Raw genomic sequence first — 22,462 nt, 5'->3', positions numbered from 1 at the left:
GAACTGAGCCATAAATCAGTTGGAAAAAATTTAAACGAGGCAGTCACAAGGTCAGAGACAATCGTCTGTAAACACTGATAGATAAATTTTACTTTGTTCACTTCCTTCGTACAAAAAACAGATAATTCTTCTTAGTAACACGTGACAAAAACGAAACATGTTAGCACGTGACTGTTTACTATATAACTCGAGAGAGATAAGGCATTTAAGTGTATATCATTAATAGATAATTAGGTCACGGTGGACGAGCGAGATTCCAACTCCAAAAACAGTTTTATATTAAGAATTACATTACTAAAACTTTTAAATTAACATTTCCTAAAATAAAAATATAAAAAAACAGGAAAGCGAGAAGCAAACATTCTCACCATTGGGTTAAGCCCAGCTGATCAAACGTGTAAAACGAACGTCAGCGACGAGTAGTTGTAATAGACCGGTGTGCCGCGGGTTTATATAGCGCTGCGAGTCATACAATTTAGGCCGAATTAATAGGTGGCGAGATCGATTAAAAAATCGATTATCTTCGTAAAAGTAAAGGAAAAATCGCAATTTACGTAATCATTTTAAAAAAGCAGTGAAGAACAGTTAAAACGAGTAGAGACTATTTTGACGTAGCAATTAAGAAAACGCAGAGAAAGCGGTGACGCAATAATGGAAAGTTCGATTTTGATACTTTACTATTGTTGCTGCAGTAGCATAAATACAACGTTAGAGCAAAGGGGTGGACGTAGGTGAATGACATCGACGACCGCCTTTTTACTCGGCGGGCGATGACGTTCACCCACGTGTTTATTTATGGAAAGTAAAGATGAAAGTAGATACAACCCACTTCATTTTGCACAAAATAATTTTATTGCATTTTATTTAAAAATCATTTTTCCTTAAATTAAATGTATGTTGACTGAAGGCGAGGAAATGTCGCTTAGTAAAATAACTGTTTGTAAAAAATGCACTTTTCAAGCGTAATTGATCAATTATATTTGACCCGATCGGAAAAGAGTATAAATTCTTGTGATAAATTACATTTTTTTAGTTAAAAATACTTAAAAAATGAAATTAACTTCTTGATCGCTCTCCAGTTAAGCAATAAAATATAAAAAATTTAATTAATTTCCTGTTGCATAATTTTATTTTATTTTTATTTAATGGCTGTTGATAAATTGTCTAAAAATAATTCTGAAAGGAATATACTTTATAAAATGATCGATCAGAAATATAATTAATCAATTGAAAAGAATTTTGATCGAGTTCTTTAAAACTGAATTTTGATATTAATCAAATAATTTGTGCAAAGTTTGATGTTAATCGATCGATTGCTAGTCGTGCAAAATTTTAAGTTTTCCTATATGATAAGATCAAATAAATATATGATCAATCTCAAACTGGTCAAAACAACAACAACTTGATCAGTTTCGATTTTTCTTTGTGTTTAATTAAACTTGTCTCAAATAATTGTTGTTTGATTAGTTCAGATACTTCATAAAGCAAAATTGATCGACTTCTTGAGTTGTTTGAAATTGATCAAACAGTTGGGTTTCGAGAAAAGTTTTAAAAACACCATCAAACAACTGGAAAGATTTCGAGTCTTTCTTATAAGAATCGAAGTCGATCTTTTCATAAATCTTTTTTGAAATCTTTAAAACTGATCGAGTAGTCGCTGTTTATGACAAGTCGAGATTGATCAAACACTCTTATCGAAAAAAAATCAAAACTGATTAATTTTTTCCTGAAATCTTTGAATTTGATCAAACAGCGAAAAATTTAAAAGCGATTAAACATTATTTTTCTCACAGAAAGCCGGGACACGATGAAAACTCTGATCGATCGTCTAAGAAGACTTTAAAAATCGATCGAAACTAATTCGGTCCTTTTCGAGAAACGAGAAACAAAAGCATCGTCTTCGATCACTCACCGATTAAAATCGATCAATGACGAGTATTTTTTATTTACCTTCAGATTTTTAAGTAATGATCGATAATTCAGATCGATCACTATTTAAAAATTAATAAAAGAACTAATTCTTATTCTCTTTTAATTAACCGGCAGTTAATTACATAATGCTAATTATAATAATAAATAAATTGTTATCGTAACCGTTTATTAAACAGTAAAAGCTGAATCAAATTTTGTTACTGCAGCAGCCAAGGAAATTGCTATTATAGTAACAATCCAATTAATTACGTATTCTTCCGGTATGCAAGAACGTTAACAACTTCTTTAATTGGACTTCTATCATTATCTCTCGTTTGAAGCCGACAAAAACAAACAAAAGATGACATCTTCCTGCTTTCTAATCCGTCTATTGAAATTTTATCTTTCTTTAAATGCTTGCCGCTACGTCAAAATAGTATTTTTTTTAAATGTACCATTGCTTTTTATATAGAGCATCTGTGACTTTTCTGCTGTGAAATTAAGAAAGAAAAAAAATCAATAGAAGAGGGTGAGATCTGTGAGAGAGGTGCATTATACTCAGGAAATTATTAATTTAATCTTAATATCTAGGCGTGATTAGGGGCAATTTTATCATCTAGTGGTGAAAACTCAGTAATTTACATCGCGGTTTTTGTAATAAAATTATATAAATTTTCAAGATAATTTAACGAATTTTGCGCTTTTAATAAGCGAAAAAGAGATGTAGTCTCCTACGGTTACTAGTAAGAATATATGTTTGCGATACAGCACCGAAAATCCCCTAGTGTGGAAAATGTCTAATTGTTTAAAATTATTTATTAAATTTATTAAAAACTACCGTAAACAAGAACCCGTTTAAATATTAATTAACACAGGATAAAGAGAGAAAGTAGCACGCTCGCCAAGACTGCTCCTGGTGAGAATAATACAAAAAACGAGGTAATCGCGTGGGGAACGTGAAAAATATATTTTAAAACTGCAACCGAAGAGTTTTTAAAGAAAATAACCCGGAAGAAAAGAAGAAAAAAAGACAGATTTTGGAGAAAAATCGCAGTTTTGCTCGAGGCACGATATTGTTAAGAAACAACATTATATAATTTGGCGATAGAAAAAAGTTGCCCGTTATTTCTCTATTCTAGTCTTTCGAGACGAAAATAAGACTTCAGTCACGCAGAACAACGAAATTCCAGAGAAAAGAAACACCGTTGTTTCGAGCGATAAACCGGAACTGTCCGATGAAGATAGAAAATGCGTAAACTTCTATTCGAGCAGATGGTATCGGGTCACTGACATCGAACCCACAGAAACTCTTTTATCTGCAATAGTCCACTAACCACGCAGACACGTTCGTGTATACAAAATTCGTATAACTTAACACGCGCTCACTCTCTACGCCCTCCACTTAAGAAAGGTACAGACAGAACCGATGGCTTAACTAAACACGTGCCCGTCTCTTCTAACCACTAATTTTTCCGGTAAGAAGATGCCTACCTTAAGCATTTTCGACTTACTTTAACCTCGTCAACACATTCTTTCGCCGTTTAAAACAGAAACGGGCATTCTTTACAAAAAGGACACTTTAACTGGCAGAAGCACCCTTATCGCAATACGCTGAACTTTGACCCTACACATGTTTAGTTTTTCTAGAAATTTTTAAGTCCGACGCCCGTTAAAACTCGAACAAAACTCTCCCCTCCAAAGACAATAAAAAATAAATGTATTTTTATGCACGAAAGCGGATGTAAATTTTACACACAATAAAACGTATTGTTTTCCTCGAAACAATGTTATTTCCCTAAAACTTTTAAGGGAAAATAGTAAAATAGTTACATTTTTCGAATCCCTAAAACTTTAAATGCTTCCTCTAGAATTCTTTAATAATTAGTATTATTAATAATAGAGCGATAAGGACAGGCTGGTAAGCTCTAGCCTTAACACCGACGATTGTTTATTATGTGTGGGACACGTATAATATAAAAATAAACCGAAAACAAGAACGGAATTTCATTACTCGTTTCCTTAGAAAATTGTTTACAAACAATCTTTAACAAAATATCAATATTTTGATAAGATTAATATTTGTAAATAATCGATAGGGACGTCTTTGTCTACGTCACGTTCTATATATAAGTCACACATAGTAATGTATGCTTCCTATTGTTATATAAAAGGTCACCGTACCGGATTGGTTCCTAAAATATACATTATTTCGATCTCGAAAAACGTTCGACAATAGATAAAAGAAAAGTACACGTAGCATTGCTAATTGTCATCTGTCACCATCTGTTAACGTGACCCTAATCTACGAGCATACGTTTATGCTACACAAGAAACATCTGCGCTTGTTGTAACGTACGAAACGATCCAAAAGGTGTATTTTAACGTTTATTTTTTAAGAAACAAAGTTCTGAAAAGTTCGTTTACAACAGACAAAACACTAGCATATTCGTTGTCACGTGTTTAGTAAGTTCGGTAAGGTACGAAACTGTTGTTAACGTAAGGAGTCTCGGTAAAGGCGAACAAGTGAAGTGCAACAAAGAGGAGTATCAACAGTCTCCTCGTACCGTAAGCGGAAACGGCAGGCCATTGGACGTCGTTATACCTGTCCTGTAAGTTGGAACGAGAGTCAGTCAGTCAGTCTGTCGGTGTGTGTTGTAGTGTGATGTGTGGTTCGCTTACCTGATTTTTCTCATGTACGCCGGCAAATAACATGGATAATACGAACAATGGAAACACTACTAAGACTTCAGAGGTGAGTTTGACGTTTCGCATCGTCTTAAGACACTTTCCATTGTTTAACCGAACGTTTCTCTTTGTGGTTCCAAATCTAACGCGATAAGGATGGAAATTTAACGTCTAGTTAAGTTTATTGATATCTTAGTTGGATGTAGCATTCGAATAACCGGGATTTTTTCCTAGATTGGGGAGCTTAGTTTTGTTAAAACAATTTCTGGGTGGTGCTACGACGTCACCGAACATTCCTGTTTATCGAAAATGCGAATTCATTACTAACTACTCACCCTACTGCCCTTTATAGTTACCTCGATAATGTTTGTGGAACATTTTCTAGAGGGGGGACGAAACGCCGAGTTAACTTAACAGCTGCTTATTATCGTTAGTGATATCACCTGGTGCTTTATATAAGTTTAAGTATTGGAGTGGTAAAACGTGGCTTTCTCCGTGTGTCTGCTACATGTTAGGCGAAATGAGATACATAGGGCATAAAAGCCGAATCGAATAAGATGTTTTTAGAGGTCCATTTGTCCTTCTACACCCCGTTAAGTACTTCTAAAAGAGAGAGGAATGTATAAAATTATCGAATTTCTACCGAGTGTTGGTAGTTAAATATTATTTCAAATCCCACACAACGCCTAAAACCCACCTAGCTACAGGTAGTTGCATGCAGCTGAATCGTGATATAGAGCTACTTTGGACGATTGAACAATTGTTTAGTCATCCAGATATTATTTTTAACGAAAAAAATTATATATCAATTTTGCAATCGTAAACAATGACGACGATATTAAATTTAAAAAGTTATTTTATATAAATATGTATATACAAAGTCGGTAATAATAACAATGACGTGAGTATGACGTAATAATTCGACTCCCTCATTTAACCTTGACCTTTACTCACCTGAGACGAAGTTAATGATTTAAAATGCTATCTAGTAACCGAGTTAAAATACATTTAGGCCTGTAGCATTAAGAGAATTAAATTTTTAGGGTCGATAAACTTTGTTAAGTTATAGCACGAGGTGACGATTTAAAAAGTAAAAAATGGTGATGTTACTGTATTAACATTCTGCAAATAACTCTTCATTTTTTGCAGCTTTTTTGTGCAGGGATAGAAGACAATTTAAACTTAAGTGCACGAGTTTTCATTGTTTCGTCTGACAGCTTCCCTTTATTAAATCAACGACACGAATGGGAACAATCGCCTTACAACGATATAATCATCTATTTGCTTTTGTCCTAAGATAATTCGGCGATAACCATTTCCACTTCTGTCGACACTTATTGAAAGTTCGACTTTCACTATCCATTCATTACAAATGAATTTCTTTTTAACTCCTTGTAGGGTGCTACATTTAAGAACAAAATGACTCCTGCGGATATACTTTACACGATGATTCACTGTATTTAATGGTTTCGTACTGAATTCCTGAAATTCTTTCTTGATTATATTCTAAATTTAGGTATTAGGAATGGTCCAACCTGTTCGGGAAGTCTGTTAAAATGCAGAACAATAGTTGCAAAGTATTCATAAATAGCGCTCTGTACAGGTCATCACGTGTGGGAAACTATTCTCTTTTTCGTCACGTGCGGGATGTTACAACATCGTTGAACGTTATATTTTTATTTACACGCTAAAACATATTTCTTCGCTAAGATTTACATTAACGTATGCTAAAATACGCACCGAACCTCGTTTATACCTTAAAAATATATGCTTATTTAATTATGATGTAGCACAAATTCTAATGTAAAAATCTACACAAAATCGATAAATATACTCAAAATCATAGCTTATATTGCTAAAATTCGCTAAATTACACTATATATTCTTAAAATTATGCCAAATTGAATCCTTAACCTATGCTAAAATGTATAATTACACTGAGGAGGCCGCCATTTTAGTTCCATTTCAAAATATTTTGAAAATAATCGATTTACTTTATTGCTGATTATTTTTCGAGACGTATAGATAATGATTAAGCGCGAGTGTAAGGTTTCACGAGTAGAAGACACGTGGTACCTTCGACCTTTTGTATATTAGTACAGAAGAAACCCAGCTGTTATTTTCGTTGTCTCCCCACATTTAAAGTATACTTACTCGAAGAGAATTGTCTATAAAATAGCGAAATTATTTTAAGATAGCGATTTCGAAATCACGTTTTTGAGATTGCGTGACTTTCGTTTAATATAAAATTCGATACAACGCCGTTTAATTAGGGTAAACTATGCGATCTCGCGCTTAAACTTTGTACTCTTTATTATAATTTGTAAACCGAGAAGATTTTTTTAAAAATTTTAAGAATTTGAACTAAAACCCAATTAAATTTTTTAATACATGTAATTTTTAAAAAAATCTCAAAATCGCAAATATACATCTCCCCCGAGAATCGTGACAGAATTCCTTTAAAATGCCACATTTTAGTAAAGGTAAGCGTTAATGAATTGGCAACGAGTAAACTAGAATTAGAAAGTAAACGATTCCCACGTGAGTTTTGCTAACAAAGATCGTTTAAACTCGAATAATGGACGTTTTATTTTGGATAGTCACGCTAAGAGAAATAAAATGGCGCCTACCGGAAAAGCTAAAATAACAGGCCACTGACTGTTTCCGGTAGCGTGCAGACTGGAAAGAAAAAAAAAAGTGAAAAATTGCAGTTCGACATTGCCCTTTTCGTTTTCCGTTCTTTGTTTAAATTAATACATAATGGCGAACATCAATTTATTAACAATAATGCAGAAAATGTTCTTGTATTATGCCGTATTGCAATATACTGTACTGTACGTTGTACTTAATTCATATTTTGTGCACTATTTGCCAGCAAAATATAAGATCAAAACGTGTAAAGAATTTCTTCAAAAACTACTTTACACAATAATTTTCGACTGCGGACGTTAAGATCTAGGTCTAAACCAATGAAGATTACTTTAATGGTTTTTAGAAAGCAGCGTCGTCATTCCTACTTTTTCTAAATATAAATGGCCAAACCTGATTTTTAACAATTTGCTTCGTAAGAAATGTTAATAAACAAGCAGAAAAACCTTGAAGAAAGACAGGATTTCCTGTAGAACGTCCTTGTTGGACCGAATAATGCCCGAAGGGTGATTTCGATTCGATATCGTAAACCCTCCGGGCTTTCTCCTTCAGTTTATCTCCGATATACTATAAATGACAGCCAGATACCATCTAAACTATTATAATTAAAAAAATCGTTAATGTTAATTTAGATTCTACTACATTAAAACAGCGATTAACGCAGAAATATGGAATGTGTCACACGCCAATGTTAAAACAGGCTGCTACAACTAGATTACAATTTAATAAGATCTCGCTAAATGAGGTTATGATTTAATAAAACAAACAAAAAATACGTTAAAGTAGCAGTTGCGCATCGGGTGCATAGAACGTAGCAGAACCGTAACACCAGGAAAATATTTTATTTTACGCGCAGCGTTAGCAACTACCGAACGACGATGTAAGTTATCGAGTATCTTAACCATCGTCGTTACAATAGTTCACACGTTTACGTGACTAGAATTTGAAGTCGTAGTCTTTCTTTCGCATACAGTTGAATTTTAAAAGCGTAGACTTTCGATTACAAATTAAAAAAGGTTATATTAGAAAGGTCGTTCACATAACCGATGAAGCGTTTTACGACTTCTGTAGTATTATAAACCGTAAGCGTTATACCTTTCGATCATGTAATGTGGCGGCGGTCTTCGACGTCAACAAAAACTTAAAATCCAGTTGTAGAGGTTATTGACTTTTTAAAATCGTCGAGCCTTAAGGGATGAGCAATTACATTCAAATTCGTAAGTACGAAAATGTAAGGATTATTTACACCGAGGTCATTATCGAGATTCAACGCGGACGACGAATATCAAAGATGAACAAATGTTGAAACGAATGCTTATTACAACAAAGATGCACGATTTAGTGTAATGCAGAGGGAAACCTCGGTAAATTTTACCACAAATTAGTCTTAAGCAAACTGTGCGTAATTTGTAATTGCGAGTATACTACTGTATACGCGAAGGAGACTTACTAGAATTGACGCGTAGAATCATCACGAAGCTGCACGCGGTGGGCATACAAAGCATTCGTTAACGACAGTAAATCACTACGTGCATAGAATGAAGAGGAAAAGATGGCATTAGCAAAAGTGAAAGGATTTATTTAAATAAAGAAAAAAAAAAAGAAATTACATCATAACCACGTATACATAATTACGAAATCACCCGCTGCTCGGGTCTTCTCCGGTGTCCGTACTTTTAACGAGAGTAGATTTACTAATATCGCATTGAGTTTCCGCCTCCTGAATCTCGGGAACAGTTTGTTCTACCTTCTTTTCGCTAGATGAAATCTCGTCTTCCGAGACTTTGCACTGGACTGATGACGACACGGTTCCTTCTCGAGGAAGAGGAATAACGTCATCGACTACTTCTCGAGGGACGGTAGAGCTTTCCGGCTGAACGGGTAATTCCACAATTTTCTTCCGAGGAGATTCGACGACTTTTTTAATATCGGTCTCGATAGAGTCTTCCGGAGGTTGATCGGAAACGATCACGTAACGTTTATCCGCCTTGACCACAATTCGGTAGCCTCCGGAGGATGATTTTAAGCTTACGTTTAACTGGGATCCTTCCGGTAGTTTAACAGCCGCAGATTTCGTCTTACGTACTTGGCTGACGTTGGCATCTTTAACGCGAACCACTCTGGGAAATCGTACAAAGTTTATTAAGAAAATGTAAACGAGAATACCCGACATCATAATGCTCATCGCCAGCATAAGAAAGGTAGAAAAATTATTTGCTGCGCTTTCCACGGAAGTGGTATCTTTCGCACTCTGGTCGTTAGCCGCTAGCGAGAGGAGGAAGAGGCAACCGCAAGTTAAGAACGTAGTAAGCTTCATCTTCGCCAGCTGCAGCAACACCAAGCGTCGCTCTTCGCGAGTCGGTTAAGAACTCTTTCGCTTCATTTGCATATCGAATGTATCGGAATTGGCAAAACTTAAGGAAATTACTTTAAAATTTTTTATAAAGCTTACTAAAATTACAGATTTTTATATTATTGACGGAATTTTAAGCACCATTTTCTTTGATTTCTAGATATTTATAACGCGCAGAAAGTTGCAAAATTTATTTTTACATATTTCTCACAAACGACTCGCTTTATCATCATATTTTTCTTTTAGTTTATTAATCAAGTAAATCATACAACCACTATAAAATAATCGCTATGTTTTAGAAAGGGTATTTTATGATTTGTTATAGTCTCATTTGCATATTGATGAGAGGCATTTGTATATATTTTAGCAACTTCTTACGTTATTTAAGTATCAAACAATCGAACGGGCTAAAGATAAACTGTAAATATATGATTTAACACGTTTACACCCATTCAAGTGCTTGGTAATGTTTATATTTCGTTATTTCGACATGTAAACGAGCCACAAATGATAACATTTATCTATCGTTCTAATTGGAATTTGCGTCGGATGGCGGACGAGTAGCCTATAATAAAAGGTAGAATCGTTATTACCTCAACAGGGTGTGAAAAGGTGTAGGTATCGTCTACCGAGAAATCTATTTTTTCTAAATCATTCTAATCGGATTGCACTCGGATAACCATTTCTTAGAAGAAAAAATATTTTAAACTGATTTAACCTCGATACGTCCTCGAGATATTTTTAAAACCAGTCATTTTTATGATTGACTGGTTGAAATTCGATTAATTAGGGTGCTAACTTCTGGTATTAATTGTTTGGTACTCGAGATGATTAGAATTTTCGGAAGCGTAAACATTTAAATTGCCATAATTTTTGCGAGAAAAGGCGTGGAAAAGTAATTCGGGTATCGTAATCCAACGACGAAGGAGTCGGCGCGGGTGTTCCTAATCCGGTTCGCTAGCGCGTAACCGATTTAAACTTAGTTTATTTCTTATTCAATACATTCAATTTATTTTGCTTCGGTGAGTGCGTAAACCTAACTGTTTCTGCAATAGCATTATTACGCCAGTGAAAATAAAACGGTAATTGCTCAAAGTTTAAATATGTTTTGAAATTTAAGAAAAGTAGGATATAAATGTTCTATATCGAAACGTAAATAAATAATGATTAAAATGATGTATAATTTTATTGTTTTTAAATAAAATTGCCTAAATACCGAAATTTTAACAAGATGTCGAAATCATACGGATGTAGAGTCTACTGGCTTTATACTTAAACTTGGCCCGCGCGGAATTTGCAATTTGATAGAAATAACCCTCCCTCGGTACTTCGCTAAGATTCTCCATAATTAGTTGTTACTATAAAAAGAAAAAATCGCATCTAAAATAATACGGTAGAAGCCGTTCTTCGGGTTAAGCTTTAATCCTGTCCCAGGCGGGGGAATTTCCAAAAATCCCTTCTTACAGTGTGTACCAAATTTCACCCGCAGGTTCGGCGGCTTGCTCCGGGCGACGACGAATCAGTCAATCACTCGGTCAGGATGTATAATTTTATATGCTTAGATGACACGAATCTGTATCAAAATATTTTTTAGTAATGGTTTTAAATCTTATAATTAACTTATTTTGTAACGCTTTTCGTATAAATTTTCATTCAAATAATTGATAAATCTCTATCGCTTGTGCTTTTTTTAATTGCTGGGAGATCCGAGTAGTTCCTCCGTCGTCTGTCTCTACGTTTATTCGTTTGTATAAATGTTGGTCGAAATTACTACCGTTCTTAAATATTACAATGAGCGATTGAATGGAAACTGCTGGTGCCGGTGGGTCCGAGTTCGTTTGTCCGTCGATTCCAATTTCGAAAAACTCGACGGTAGATATATCAAATTTTGATTATATCACGGATATAACGGTGACTAAGGAAGAATGTACAGCGAACGGTCTAATTCAAGGAAAGTAAAAAATCTAAGAAATAAACAATTATTAAGGATACTAGCTGCAAGGACCCGCTTCGCTGGGCTTTTATTTGTGGGCAAAAAGTAACGATAGTGAAGATTAAGATAATTACATTATAGCCAATCTTACCCGTTTTCACAAAATGCAAGAATTAGGTCCCCCGTTTCCAGGTTAATTAGAGAATTTTTACGTCCAGTCAAACGATCTATTTTCAACGTTTCTGGAACGTTTACGATCGTTCTATAATCGAACCAATATTCGAATTTTATGTTCGAATTTAATTCGAACAAATTCGAACAAGCATTCGAACAAGCATTCGAAATAGAAAGCCACTTTCAGCTTCATATCTCCCGCACCCTCATAGCTATCGAGACGCAACCACTCCTATGCACGAATGGAGACTCGGGGCTACTACCACATACAAACACCATTCACGTGCGATGTGTAGTTTTGGCGGAAAAGTGAAATATAGGGACATACATGTCCATTTTCACTATTTAGATATAGATTACATAAATATACGCTCCACCTTTTTCATATTAGATTATAATATTTAAATATAATGCAAACTTATTATCATTTTGTGGAAAATGGATATCGAAGGTAGTGTGGCGTATCATTGATTCAGGCATTTCTCAATCTGTAGTGCGAACATCCCCGGGGATCTCGGAAAATAGGCGATTCGGCACTTTTTTTCTATTGTGTTTTCGCCCTGCGGGCACCGAGAGGGCCTCTTATGGCGGGCCCGCGACGGGGCGACCGGGTGGTGAGGGACGGGGCCCCCGAGAAGCTCCTGGGGTTTTCTCGACTCGTCCGGATTCGATCCCGGGTCCCCCGGAGCGGTGGGCTGCGCCTTGACCGGCCGCGGTGTTACGGTACTTCGATAGCACGAATGAAATTTACCAAAGCAGAATTTTATAATTACGTTATAGTATTTATGTGCAAAAATGATTAAAACTGATAAATTTATCAAAAAATAATTATTTGTTTTTAGTAAATTCGATTTGGAGATAAAAAAATTGCATCGTTAGCGGCGCTGGACCGGGAGTATAAACCAAATATTGGACCCATATATGACGAGTGTGGCAAAGAGCCTTAAAAGGTGGCAAAAAATTAAAAATGAAATGAATTTAACGGATTGGAAATTGTTATTTTCGTGGAATAAACGATTCCTCGATGGAGAAACCCAATGTTTCTGCGGAGGCATCTCCGCCAAGACTTAACGCCGCTTTTCAAACTGTTTAATAATTTGTGACGTTTTAAATGTATTGTACGAAGATTCCTTTTATTTGTCGTTAGTGATAATATTTACCTTTCAAATATACCGTTTTAATGCTGGTCATACTTTTCGTAGCTGAAAAAGTTCATTAAAACTTTCTTTTGATACACAAGACACGGTTTAACGAAATATACGAGAATTATTGTTACTTCTTCTGGAAAGCTTACCATACGGTACGAACATTACGAATAGTTAAAAAAAATAATGATTTTTTGACGATTGTTTTACGAAAAATTTGAAATTTATTGATAAATAACTTATTTCGTTACAGGTGAAACTAGAAAGAGTTCTGGGATTGACGGTAACCAACACTACTGCTTTAGATTGCGATTCTAATTCTAGTACTATTGCCTATCCTGCAGGGTAAGATTTCCTTTTCTTAATTATCGTCTAATCTACTTACTCACAGCGTAAAAAATAGTTTCGTGTAGAATCCCAACTCGCATCTTTCGGTAATCTACCAAATATTCTAATCGTTTATAGTTGAGAGTAATGATATTTTCTCTTTAACACTTAAAATTGGCATTAGAAAGAAGAAAATGGGCAGTTGCAAAAAATGAAAGCGTTGATTTGATTTTGTTATTTGAAACTTCAAAAATATTCTTTGGATCGATTCGTGTTCGTCCTCCGATATATTTCTGTGAAGGAAAGCGTGAGATGTTCGGTGTCTATTGCCGTGGCCGCGGACCCGTCGGTTCTCGATAGAGCCGCGTGGTTCCGTACGGGGTTCGAATCCGCCGCTGGTTCCGAATTTCTCGGACGTTCGAATTTGTAATTGTGGTGTCGCCCGATTGACCCGTCCGAACGGAGCCGGCGTCGATTCTAAACGACTGCCGAATAAAGTACCGTTAAAAATCGATTTGGTAAATAGTAATTTATGACGCTGGCCTCTGCTGGAGAAGTACTAGATTGCGCACCGGTTTAACCCGTTTACCTATTTTTGATTCCGGCACGAATAATTGGTACGGTTTGTGAACGTGGTAATAAAATTAGAAGGTCGTCGTCCCGGCGAATGGCATTGAATGGCAAACTCGACGAACCGGTGTGGGATTTTTGGCCTAGTCCGATTTGCCGGTGGAATCCGAAACTTTAATTACCGATCGACGCTAAATTGTGACCTATAATCAAACCGTTTTGCATTTTTTTAACCGTCTTCTTTCTTTATATACTTACTTTAATATTTAGATCGTCTTGCGGTTAAAATACATTACGAGAAATGACTCTTCTTTATGCAACTAAATTGGAATGTTAAGTGCGGTTCTGGCGTATTTTGGATGTATTCTTAACTGCATCAGGTGCCACCGAAATCCCGGCATTTTTGTTTCTGTGCGACGGAATTCGAGTCTTCTGTTCTTGGTAAACTTACCGTTCGTTGCCGCATTAGTCGACTCGTTGAAATTCTAGCCGAGTCATATTAATTAATGTTAATTAAATTGGAATGTGATTTTAAATCGCCTTGTGACGCACAAAATAATTACGACATATCACATGACATTCGAATTAAAATTAATAGTAAGCTCGGCGAGTGTTTGGTGTTTGATTATACAGTAGAACCTCGATTATCCGGACCTCTATTATCCGGATTGTTCAAAATAAACAAAAATTTTACGAATTTGCTGATTTTCACTTGGCGAATTACGACACTGTTTATGTATGTGATGGAATGCATAACATTTTTTGTTTCAACAACGTTTCACCCAGCACAGTGGTCGTAAACTCTTAAATATATTTTGCGTCGTAATAAAAATATAACTTGAATTACGTATTTATAAATAATTTATACTCAAATTACATCATTTCTATAACCAAGGGTGGCGTAAGGCATGGGCAACGTGGGCCATCGCCTATGCCTCGCGGTCCGAAGGGCCTCGCGCCTCGAAGGTTTATGCATTACTTAAAAGCCGAGAACGCGACAAAAAAATTTTACTCGTCATAAAACGATAAATAGTTTGTCAAATTTTTATTCATAAAAATGCAGATTCCACTGCTTTTTATTTTATAAAATCCGTCTTCTTGAGCCACCAGAGGGCCTTTTAAACAATAGCTAGTCTGTTAGCGCTGGTCAGTAGTAGTCCAAATTCAATACGAACGTTTGTTTCTTGAAAATTTGATGACGATTTAAATACAGTATTTATTTTTAATATTACCGATATGTCATCGAAAAGAAAACGTGTTGTATTATCATTAAAAGACAAATTAAAGTATTTGTTTCGATTATACGAATTTTTCCTTATCCGGACTACCTTCATCCCCAATTAGTCCGGATAATCGAGGTTCTACTGTATTTGTGAAATTTTTAGTCGTATATGAATTTATAATTTTGCAGCTCGTTTATGATCGTAAGACTGCATTGCTTACGGTAACGACAACTGTAAACTATGAGTATACCTTTCAAAATTTATAATTAAAAATTTCTTCTTTACTTTCATTTTTTATTAAATGTATAATTATACATTTAATAAAAAATGAAAGTAAAGAAGAAATTTTTAATTTCTTAAGTGTTCTTAATAAATTAAGGTGTTTACAGTTAATAAATATGTAAATTATGCAAATAAAATATTAAATTTAATAAAGTAAAATGTGCAAATGTAGAGATGACGTGTCAAACCTATAAAATCATAATGAAAGTAAAGAAGTTGACCTTGCTGAGATTTGTAGTATTGATGGACGGTTTCCAATTTAAAATTCTTTAAATCTTGTTTCGTTACATCTAAAAATCATCGAATTACGTAATACGTAAAAATGAATATTAGAAAATTTAAAAGAATAAACTAACACAAATTAAATTTAAGTGAAGAACGCAATAGATTATTCTTGTTATTAATTACTTTGTAAAAAAGATCTATTAAATAACACGGATACACTCTGTCGGCTATATAAGTTACGGTATAATGTGCAAAAGAAAAAAAAACAATTTGTAATGGCAACTGTAGAGAATTGTTTTATTAACAATCCTTCGGGATGTGACAGAATGTAGGAGAATGAACCGTTCGTCTAAAAAAGTGACATTGAAGAAAAGAAAGGAAATGTATCGTCTCATTATATAGTTACGTAACAATGGATGATTGTACAAGTGTTTATTGTTTGTGTTAAAGTTTGTGACGGTGTTAATGAGTGAACTTTTAATCTGGAGCAATTGATAAATCTTTCCCATAGTCATCTACGAGTGTCTTTGAATAATTTTGATTATATAAGTTTATGCATAAAATTTAATTGAAATGAGATTTTTATAAATTATTTGTATCTGTTGTATTATATTCTACAACTAATATTACTTGTGTGAATATTCTGCCTGACATACTTAGATAGAGGGGCTATTGAGGTCATTCGATTTATTTTCGGACGTAATCGGGTCCCGGAATTTAATATTTTATATAAAGGTTATATGAATTATGGTTTCTTTTGACAAGTAATGAAACTCTGTTTTTATTTGTTTTACAGATTTTGTTTATATATTTTTATGGCTTTCGAGGGGTTCTATTACTTCCTCTCTTTCAAACCCAAACACCCGTGTTTTAAGCATATTATAATAAGTAAGGATAATGTGCATACAACTGATATATTTAACTAATGCAACTTTACCTGATGACAAAACCTTCAAATGATTTGGACTAAATTAAATTATTAATTACCTTATGCACTTAATCCCACAGGCTGAAATAAGTCCACTTGACAGTCACAGTTGAAAAATAAACCTGTGTGTGGGTTTATTCAAATCACATTTTTTAATCTGCTGATTACTCTAAACAACCTATTCCAAAACAGTAACTGTGAAACTTATTGCCTCACATTTTTGTGTATATGTTATTTTCCTGGAATTATTGTTTTGTTTTCAGTTAATGATTCTTGCAGTCGTTCTCACACTAACACATGCAAAATTAGATTTTATACATGTTGTATGAGAACTGCGGATATAAATAGCTACACAAATTTGAATAAACTCTCACCCAAAACAAATTTTAAAAAATAGACTCACATTTGGTCTGTTTGAGTGCATGTAGTATGTATTTACTTTTGCCTTAGCATACAGAATTTACATTAAAGCCAAACCATTGCTGGATTAAATTGGGCTATATTACAATAATTTGGCAATTGTTTAGCTGTAGTATAACTATTGGGCTTACAGATGTTTATATATGTATACAGAGTTTACCTTGAAACTGTTGATTAAATTTTTAAATTAATTTATTTCTAGCATTCGTAACGTTTTATTAAAAGTAACAAATAAATCTTTAACAATGGGTAACAGAGTTAACAAGTGATCTTTTATCGTTTAATCTTCAACTGTGGATAAATAGTTAATCCACTGTTAAAGGTGTATTGATTACTTTCATAGTAATAATTATTCTTGATGTCAGTAAGAAGTTTGCAATATTTTAAAATCAAAATATTTCTTATCTATTTTTTCTATTTCAATGCATTTATATAACTTTTTGAGTTAAACTGAAGTGAATAAACATTACCAAAACCTTATAGTTTAAGAAAGAATATTGCATGCATGCAATATTCTTTCTTATATTATTATTAATATATTATTGTAATATGATTTTATATATATATAACAATCTTTTAGTTAATTCTTTATCTTCAAGCATAGTGAGAAAGAATAGTTCAATAGTTCAACTGAACAGAATTGTTATTGATGCAGAGAGAGATAAAAGTAAATATATTGAAGATATATTTCTAAATGTCTTTCCATATCCATAATAATGCCTTTTGTCAAACTATTCTTTTTTGTTTTGTCTGAAGGTGGAGAATTAGCCAAAAATACCATCATATTTGTTTTCTTTCTTTTACTTCAATTAACGCAATAAAGAAATCACAGTTTATAGATAAATACATAATTCAATTTAAGAAAAAATCTATTACTATATAAAATGTTTATACTTGCTAAAAAATTAGATTAAATTTGTATTTGATCTAGACGTACTGTATTAGCACTTATTAATACAGGAATTTAATTTTTAAACATTCTGTTATATATTAATTCAGTAAAGGATATTTATATACATTTTTTATATAAAAAAACTTTATAAATCTTGAAAAATTTATAAATTCAATTTGTAACAATGATCTAAACAAATGCTTAAAAAGAAAAGTATACAAAATGCTTGTGTTACCAACTATGCTTCATGGCTCTGAATGTTGAGCAACAAAAAAGAAACAAGAACAAAAATTATCTTTAGCTGAAATGAGAATGCTTTCGGCAGATGTGTGCATTAACATACGGGATACTTTGGTTAAAGGTGGCAGAGAGGATTGATTTGCCTAAAATTTTACACAAAGAAAAACAATACCAATTTTTAATTACTGTGACTGATAATTTGTTAATCTTTTTGCATTCTTTGTATGATTTCTTTTTGTTCTTGCATTGCCCAAATTTTCCAAAACATTTTGCTCAAATTTTGGAGAATAGTTGCCTCTTGTTTCCCAACTTGTACACTTGTAGATATGCAGAATGACAAGAAAAAGATAAAATAAAAAATGACATACTCAGGAAATGCATGAAAGTGGTAAAAATAACAAAAGCTCAAAGAACAGAGATTTTAGCATACTAAGAGAATTATGTGGCCAAATGGAAAAATGAGAGTAGATGAGGTAAGACTAAAGAAGCAAGGGGAAGACTAAAGAAACGAAGGAATTGTATTAAAGAAGACATGATACAGAGAAATATGTCAGCTGATATAGCAACAGAGAGAAGACATGAGAAGAGCAATCAGAAAAATTGACTCCTTTAACAGAAAAAGAGAAGAAATACTAATGAATGTATAATACTAAATAAGTGTAATAAAAATTAATTGTTTGGTTAGCAAGAAAAATTATCATAATTCTGCATGAAAAAGTTTTTAAGGAAGTTTTGTGAATATTTTTTCAAGAATTTAGATTAGTTGTGAGTAAATTTAGGTTGCCGATAAAGTAGAAAATTAATAATTTATTGATGCTATCTGCCTGTCGTGAATTATCCTCTTTTACATTATTGTAATTATCTTTAACTGGAATTGATTTGAATGAATCAAAACGCTGCTCTTACATAATAAAATTTGAAGAGAATGTTTTTGTTTTGTTTTGTTTTGTTTTTTTTGATAATTAAATGAGAATCAAAAATGGAAACATTGAGTATGTAAATAACAAAAAGTAAATGAGTTAAGTTTATTGAATATTTACATAATAAAGTTTTTAGCTTGTTCTAATACTTACATATTTAATATTCAATTATGTATTTAATACTTATGTTCTATGACATGTATAATATGTTCAATGCTCCAACAAGTAAATTTATTGAATAGATATGTATATGACAGACTTCTTAGCTCATTGAAGCATTGAATATATGTAAATAACAGAACCAGCCAAGAATTTTATTGTTTTGGTTTTCTCAAATTGAATAATTGAGGAAAATTGAACAATGCTGGAACAAAAAGTGAGGAAAACATTTTATTCTTATTATTCCATTCAAATAAATGACATATCTATTGTGCTTCTTTATTTTCAAGGCTTCTAATATTGATGTTTTATTATATTATAGAGCAACTAACATCAGTACAGCTATTTAATATGATTTTAATAGTTGCTATTAGTTGCAAAAATAATAATAACAATAATTATTTGTTCCTGAAAATATTAGAAGTAATTTTTTATATCCAAGACTGATAAAATTATATTTATATATATTTCAACCTTCATATAAGTATAATTATGTTCTTTCTTTGCACAGATGTGTAATTGTTCTTTATAATATACGTAAAAATAAACAATCTCACATCATCAGTAACAGTAAGAAAACTATCACTTGTCTAGCATTTTCTGGAGATGGAAGATACCTTGTTACAGGAGAGGTAATTATTAAAGCAATATAGTTTATTAAATAATTAAATGCATAAAATTAATGACCATATTTCAGTGTGGACATCTGTCACATGTTCGTGTATGGGATGTCCAAGATCACTTGCCAGTATCCGAGATGTCGGGACACAAGTATGGAATTAACTGCGTGGTATGATATTTTTATCACGAACAACTTGATATTCTCGAAATATTTCTAGTAATTTTATTACAATTATTAGAATTATAACAATCTAAAATAAAATATTTATATTGAGTTAGCTTATTAATAGGCTTATTCATAAAATTAAACAATAATTATATACATTTTGTATGTTAGTTTATATTGTTTTTATGTTAAAATTGCAGGCATTCTCACCCAACATGAAATATGTAGTTTCTGTTGGTTCTCAGCATGACATGACTGTCAATGTATGGGACTGGAGAGGAAAAGTCAAAGTTGCATCCAATAAAGTTTCCTGTAAGGTTTGTATAATTTTTGTCATCTTAAATATTTTTCATTTTATCAATTTAACACATCAAACTATGATACTTTAAGTTAATATCTACACTATGTAAACAAGTTTTTTAAAATGTTATTTGGGTGATTGTAAGAAAATAAGAAAAAATAGATTATAATGAGATGTGTAATTAATTGATATATATTTATTATATAAATATATTTGAATTTTTTCTTTATGAATTAATTAATAAAAATGATAACTACATAGATAAATTTTGTAGGTTACGACGTATAGCCTAAACAATTCAATGGGGCAGGGAGGTGATTAAGTTTTAATTTATCCTAAAAACATTTAATTATATAAAGCATTTAAATTTAATTATTTAAACTAAGAATATAGACAGAATTAAATAGAAATTAATGTCTTTAAGTTTACAATTAGATATAAACTATCTAATTATAAACTTAAAGACATTAACTTCTATTTAATTCTGTCCATTAGCTTAAAAATATATTTTTAACCTAATTCATTCCAGTGGGTTGTTTGAACTCTGAATTGTTCAATGTCTGAATTAGTTTTTCCTGTTAAAAATAATTAATATTTTGATATTAAATTAATATGATAATAAGTAATATTGGAAAGTGAATTAATACATTCCTATACTCTAAAGAATAAATTAAACAGCAAATACACATAATTTAAGGTAAAAGTAATACAATTAAATGCCCTATATAATAAATAAAAATGTGAAAATAATAAATAAAATACGTAACCATATCTGTTCCTGCTGACACCCACAGGTTGTACAGGTCAACATGGTGAAAAATCAAATTTTTATACTAACATCCATTACTTTTCACCAAACTGTCTTATCAACAGACAAGTTTAACCTGGAGTAAAGTTAAATTCCTTTCTTCTAAGGCAGTGTTTCTCAACGTGGGGCATATGCCCCACCAGGGGGCAGTTTGAATGTTTTGGGGCAATGAGCAAATAATTAATATTTGTTACATTTTCACTTCAGTTCTATATATAGGCCTATATATATTCTGAAACTTTATTTGCTGTTTTTTCATATCACTTAATATTATTATTATTATTACTATTATTTAACAATTTCTTGATGATTTTCTTCTCAGTACTTGAACTGTCCTTTCCTTTTACTTTTCTTTTTCAAAGACACCATGTTTTTTGTCACAGAGGACATCAGGATTTTAAAGATGCTTTGGTGGGGCATAATCAAAAAAGGTTGAGAAACACTGTTCTAAGGTCTGTAAAACACTATCAATCATAGTATGTCATATAGTAAGTATACTTGGTTTTAAAGATGTTAATGCATGCCAAAATTTTAGACTTTGAATAACAATATTTAAAGAAATTAAACGAATATGCTTTAATTAGAATAATTGTAAAAAACTGATAGTAAAAAGAACAATCAGGTGGTAAACCAAATGGATGATTGAAAAAGACAGATGATAAATTGAAATTGTATATGTTACATGCCAGATAATTTCTTGTGTGCCACTTTGGGCACTCTTGCTATATGTTCACCACCCCTGATCTAAGATGTCCCTTTGGTTTTCTCTCTCTGATTTTAGCATTTTTCTAAATGGCCAAACCACCTCAGATTAGCCTCACTTACTGTCAGCTGAATATTAGTTACCTTGAGGTTTTTTCTTATGTCTTCATTTTTAATATGATTTTGCTACTGTATCCATCTATTAAAATCATTAATTTTTCTAAATACTCTCATTTCTGCTGTACTGTATAATAAAATGAAAATTCCATTTACTGTATCTTAGTTAAGAGTGTTGACACCCTGTTACTTAAAGTCACTATGCAGCTGCTTGGCTTTCTCACAAATAATCCTGTTGGATATAATATCACCATATTTTAATTATATAGAGGACTGGGTTCAAGATTATTATAAAAGAAATCAGACACATGATATGACTTGGATACAGTAATTCACTTTAGTATCAACATACAAAAAGTAATAAATGTAATATTGATGTAAATAATGTTAAAATTATTTATGAAGAAATAATAACAAATGAAAATAATATTAATTGTAATACTGACATGGAAATTGGCAATTGGATCCAGGATGATGATGTCATACTAACATATGACATCCTGGATTTTAAAAGTCACATATAAATGCCGTATTGATAAATTGGAGGGTGTTAATGAAGAAATTCCACTTGAGGTCTTTTAAGAGTTGGTGGCCAAAATCACATTAACAATTGGAATTGTTAATGTGATTTTGGCCACTACAAGTTTTTTTTACCTCAATTGCTGATACTGCAACCTCCTTCTTAGATTTTGTTACTTCAACACTCTTTTT

At 32.6% G+C, this 22,462-nt stretch overlaps 1 protein-coding gene across 1 annotated transcript in view; it reads left to right on the top strand.

Moving 5' to 3' along the window:
* Positions 1 to 4,279: 4,279 nt before the first annotated feature.
* The window catches only part of LOC111626104 (mitogen-activated protein kinase-binding protein 1-like), a 114,870-nt gene continuing 96,687 nt past the window's right edge, over positions 4,280 to 22,462 (top strand). Inside the window, exons 1-5 of the mRNA XM_023369394.1 lie at positions 4,280 to 4,663; positions 13,104 to 13,195; positions 19,548 to 19,668; positions 19,734 to 19,826; positions 20,024 to 20,140. Coding sequence (XP_023225162.1) covers positions 4,622 to 4,663; positions 13,104 to 13,195; positions 19,548 to 19,668; positions 19,734 to 19,826; positions 20,024 to 20,140 — 465 coding nt within the window. The 5' untranslated portion in view covers positions 4,280 to 4,621. The remainder of the gene's footprint in view (positions 4,664 to 13,103; positions 13,196 to 19,547; positions 19,669 to 19,733; positions 19,827 to 20,023; positions 20,141 to 22,462) is intronic.

This window comes from Centruroides sculpturatus, unplaced genomic scaffold (genome assembly GCF_000671375.1).
Source record: "Centruroides sculpturatus isolate CEXI.00-Female unplaced genomic scaffold, Cexi_2.0 scaffold22, whole genome shotgun sequence".
NCBI lineage: Eukaryota > Metazoa > Arthropoda > Arachnida > Scorpiones > Buthidae > Centruroides > Centruroides sculpturatus.
Note: the sequence above shows the minus strand (reverse complement) of the source record. Positions and strands in the feature narration are given on the sequence as shown.